This window comes from Penaeus chinensis, chromosome 33 (genome assembly GCF_019202785.1).
Source record: "Penaeus chinensis breed Huanghai No. 1 chromosome 33, ASM1920278v2, whole genome shotgun sequence".
In the NCBI taxonomy this organism is placed as follows: domain Eukaryota; kingdom Metazoa; phylum Arthropoda; class Malacostraca; order Decapoda; family Penaeidae; genus Penaeus; species Penaeus chinensis.
In genome coordinates this window covers 35,025,939-35,028,438 of record NC_061851.1, presented here as the reverse complement: position 1 = coordinate 35,028,438, position 2,500 = coordinate 35,025,939, and the positions used below count along the sequence as shown (strand labels likewise).

General features: G+C 38.6%; 1 protein-coding gene across 4 annotated transcripts in view; it reads right to left on the bottom strand.

Annotated features, from left to right (window-relative positions):
• LOC125043363 (BCAS3 microtubule associated cell migration factor-like) overlaps positions 1-2,500 on the bottom strand; it is a 35,032-nt gene that overhangs the window by 1,149 nt on the left and 31,383 nt on the right. For all 4 annotated transcript variants that reach the window (XM_047639451.1, XM_047639450.1, XM_047639453.1 and 1 more), the window contains one exon: positions 1-2,500. This exon is cut by the window's left edge and continues 1,149 nt beyond it; it is cut by the window's right edge and continues 246 nt beyond it. In XM_047639451.1, coding sequence (XP_047495407.1) covers positions 843-2,500 — 1,658 coding nt within the window. In that variant the 3' untranslated portion in view covers positions 1-842.

Sequence of the window (2,500 nt, the reverse complement as noted above, 5' to 3'; positions counted from 1 at the left end):
AGCATATTCTCAGTACTGATCTAAATAAAATAAGCAAGAAAATAAATATATAATGATGAATATAACAGAGCTATCTGCAGACAGCTGAGCAGATTCTACAAACTGATTTCAAGGTTCGTAGACTGGTTTCTACAGAATTAACACAAATTAGTTATATCAAGTTTGCTTATAAAATTATCATAATTCAAGTGATGATCTTAGCCACCTTTTCCAGTAAGCTTATAATCTACATAACCCAAAAATCTGATAATTTTTTTTCCTCAATCTCTTGAAATGTAAGAATTGTAATTCTTATTATTGCTATACAATAAACAGCTGACAAGCAAAATGCTTCCAAAAGGAAGCTTTCAAGATATATCACTCTGTTAACTGATTGTATTCTGTTAAATTTCCGCAGCATATGCAAACTCCTGACGTAGCCCAACTAAATTCTAATGAATGAATTCTTAACCACTCATCTCATTTTTCCTTCTTTCTCTATGTAATCAATTTACACACTTTTTCACCAAAACATGTGCATTAAAATAAAGAAGCCAAAAATGTGATAGTTATGTAACATCTGTGATGCTCACACAAACAATAAAATTACTTGGAAAAATAGAATAAGAAAATGCATCAACAACTGCTGCCAGATTATTAAAGTCGTTCATGTCAAAAGCACTTTGCTATTATTCATACATTCAATATTTGGTCCTTTTCACTATAAAGCTTCTTAAAGATTGGCATATATATTAAAGTAAGGAAAAATCAACAACAAGCATCACTTCTTGTGCAAGAGAAGTTCTCTAAATTGTTCATAAGATGAAATCTAAGTTCTCACTTTTACTAAGGCAAGAAACCTTTTATCGCCTCTTTTTCTTCTTTTTCTTAGAGGTGGATGTTGCTCTTGGGTTTGGGCTGGCTGCTACATCACTTTCACTTGTGGCAGTCCTTCTGTCATCTGTACTGGATTCTCCTCTGTCATCACTTGTCTCCCCCCGTTCATCTGTACTGGTCTCATCTGCTCCAGATGAACGGCTGGTTGAGCATGTGATTGTAGCTGAAACAACAACACGTCTCCTCAGTCGAACTTCTTCATCATCATCGGAAGTATCTTCTTTGAAAGGAAACATCTCCGAGGCTCGACTTGGCCGTGATCGTGAATGAGTGCGAGTCCTTGTTTTAGTTGGCACAGGAGTGTTGTCATCTGAAGAATATGCTTCTTCTAGAGCTTTTGCAAGATCATTGTCATCATGCATAGATTTTAACATGGATTCCTGTGACTGCTCTTTTGGAACAGCCTCCTCTTCATTTGTAAACTCAAAATCTTCCAAGTTTTGCACAACTGAGTCCTGGGCTTCTTCATACTTTTCAGCTTGAGGTTCCTGGAAACACTCCTTCTTGAAGTCTACAAATTCATCCATTTTCTCACCGGGTTCATGATACTCCTCTGCTGCATGAAAATAGTCTGCCTCAATATCAATGTCCATAGGCAGGGCATCTGGATTAGTTTTGGTGTTGAAAGTATTTGTATTATCCTCTTTTGGTTCCACTTGTGTGTCCTTCCATTCCTCAGAATCTTGGATTCTTTGAGTATCCTTCAAGGAGCTGGTCACTACTGATGTAGGTTGGACATCCAAAGGAGCTTCACTTTCCTCTTCAGAGGTGGTCTTGGTCTTCTTCTTCTTTTTTTTCTTATCTTTCTTACTTTCTGTTGTTGACCACAGGTCATCTTCTGAGGTGGTGGTAGAGGGTGGCTTCTTTGTTTTATTTTTTGGTTTCCATGACATCTCTGTTGTTGTTGTTGTTGTTGATTCTGTTGCTGAAGTTTTCATAACTTTTGAACTTCTGAATTCCTCTAAGGCCTGTTCCTCTTCCTGAGGAGGACTGGAAGCTTTTGTTGCCACTGTCGAATCAAATGGAGATCCCCTACTCCATACAGAGGTGGCTGTTACTGTCTCTGATGGTCTAAACTCTTCCTCCTCCTTTTCCTTTTCCTTTTCATCCTGAATTAAATCAGGAATTTTCTTCTCAGACTTAACATGAACACTGCCTTTCTTGCTGCTGGAAAGTGAAGAGCTGCTGGATGATTTTCCATCATCAACTGACTTTCCAGAGTTCTTTGAGGAGGACATGCTGTCACCTAATGAACTAGGCTCATTGTCAGGCAAGGAGGAGGACTTAGAGGATGAAGACATACTTTCTTTTTTACAGAGGTCATCCTCACTGATAAAGACGACTGATTCCTTATTATCTGCCTGTTTAGTGTATGAGGTCACCATCTTTCCACTTGACTTTGGTGTGGGTGTTCTTTTTACTACAGGCTCTTCTGGTTTTCTTCTCACCTGAATGAATTCTGGACTTTGGCTGACTGACCTCATAGGAGGGCGGTCAATAGGTACCCACACTGAATCTGAAGGATCATCAACCTTAAAATTTGAAACCAGTGTTGAACTGAGCTCTTCTGCTGATGATGTCAAAGCTCTACTGTCCTCAAGACTGGATGTTCTCTGATTCAGAG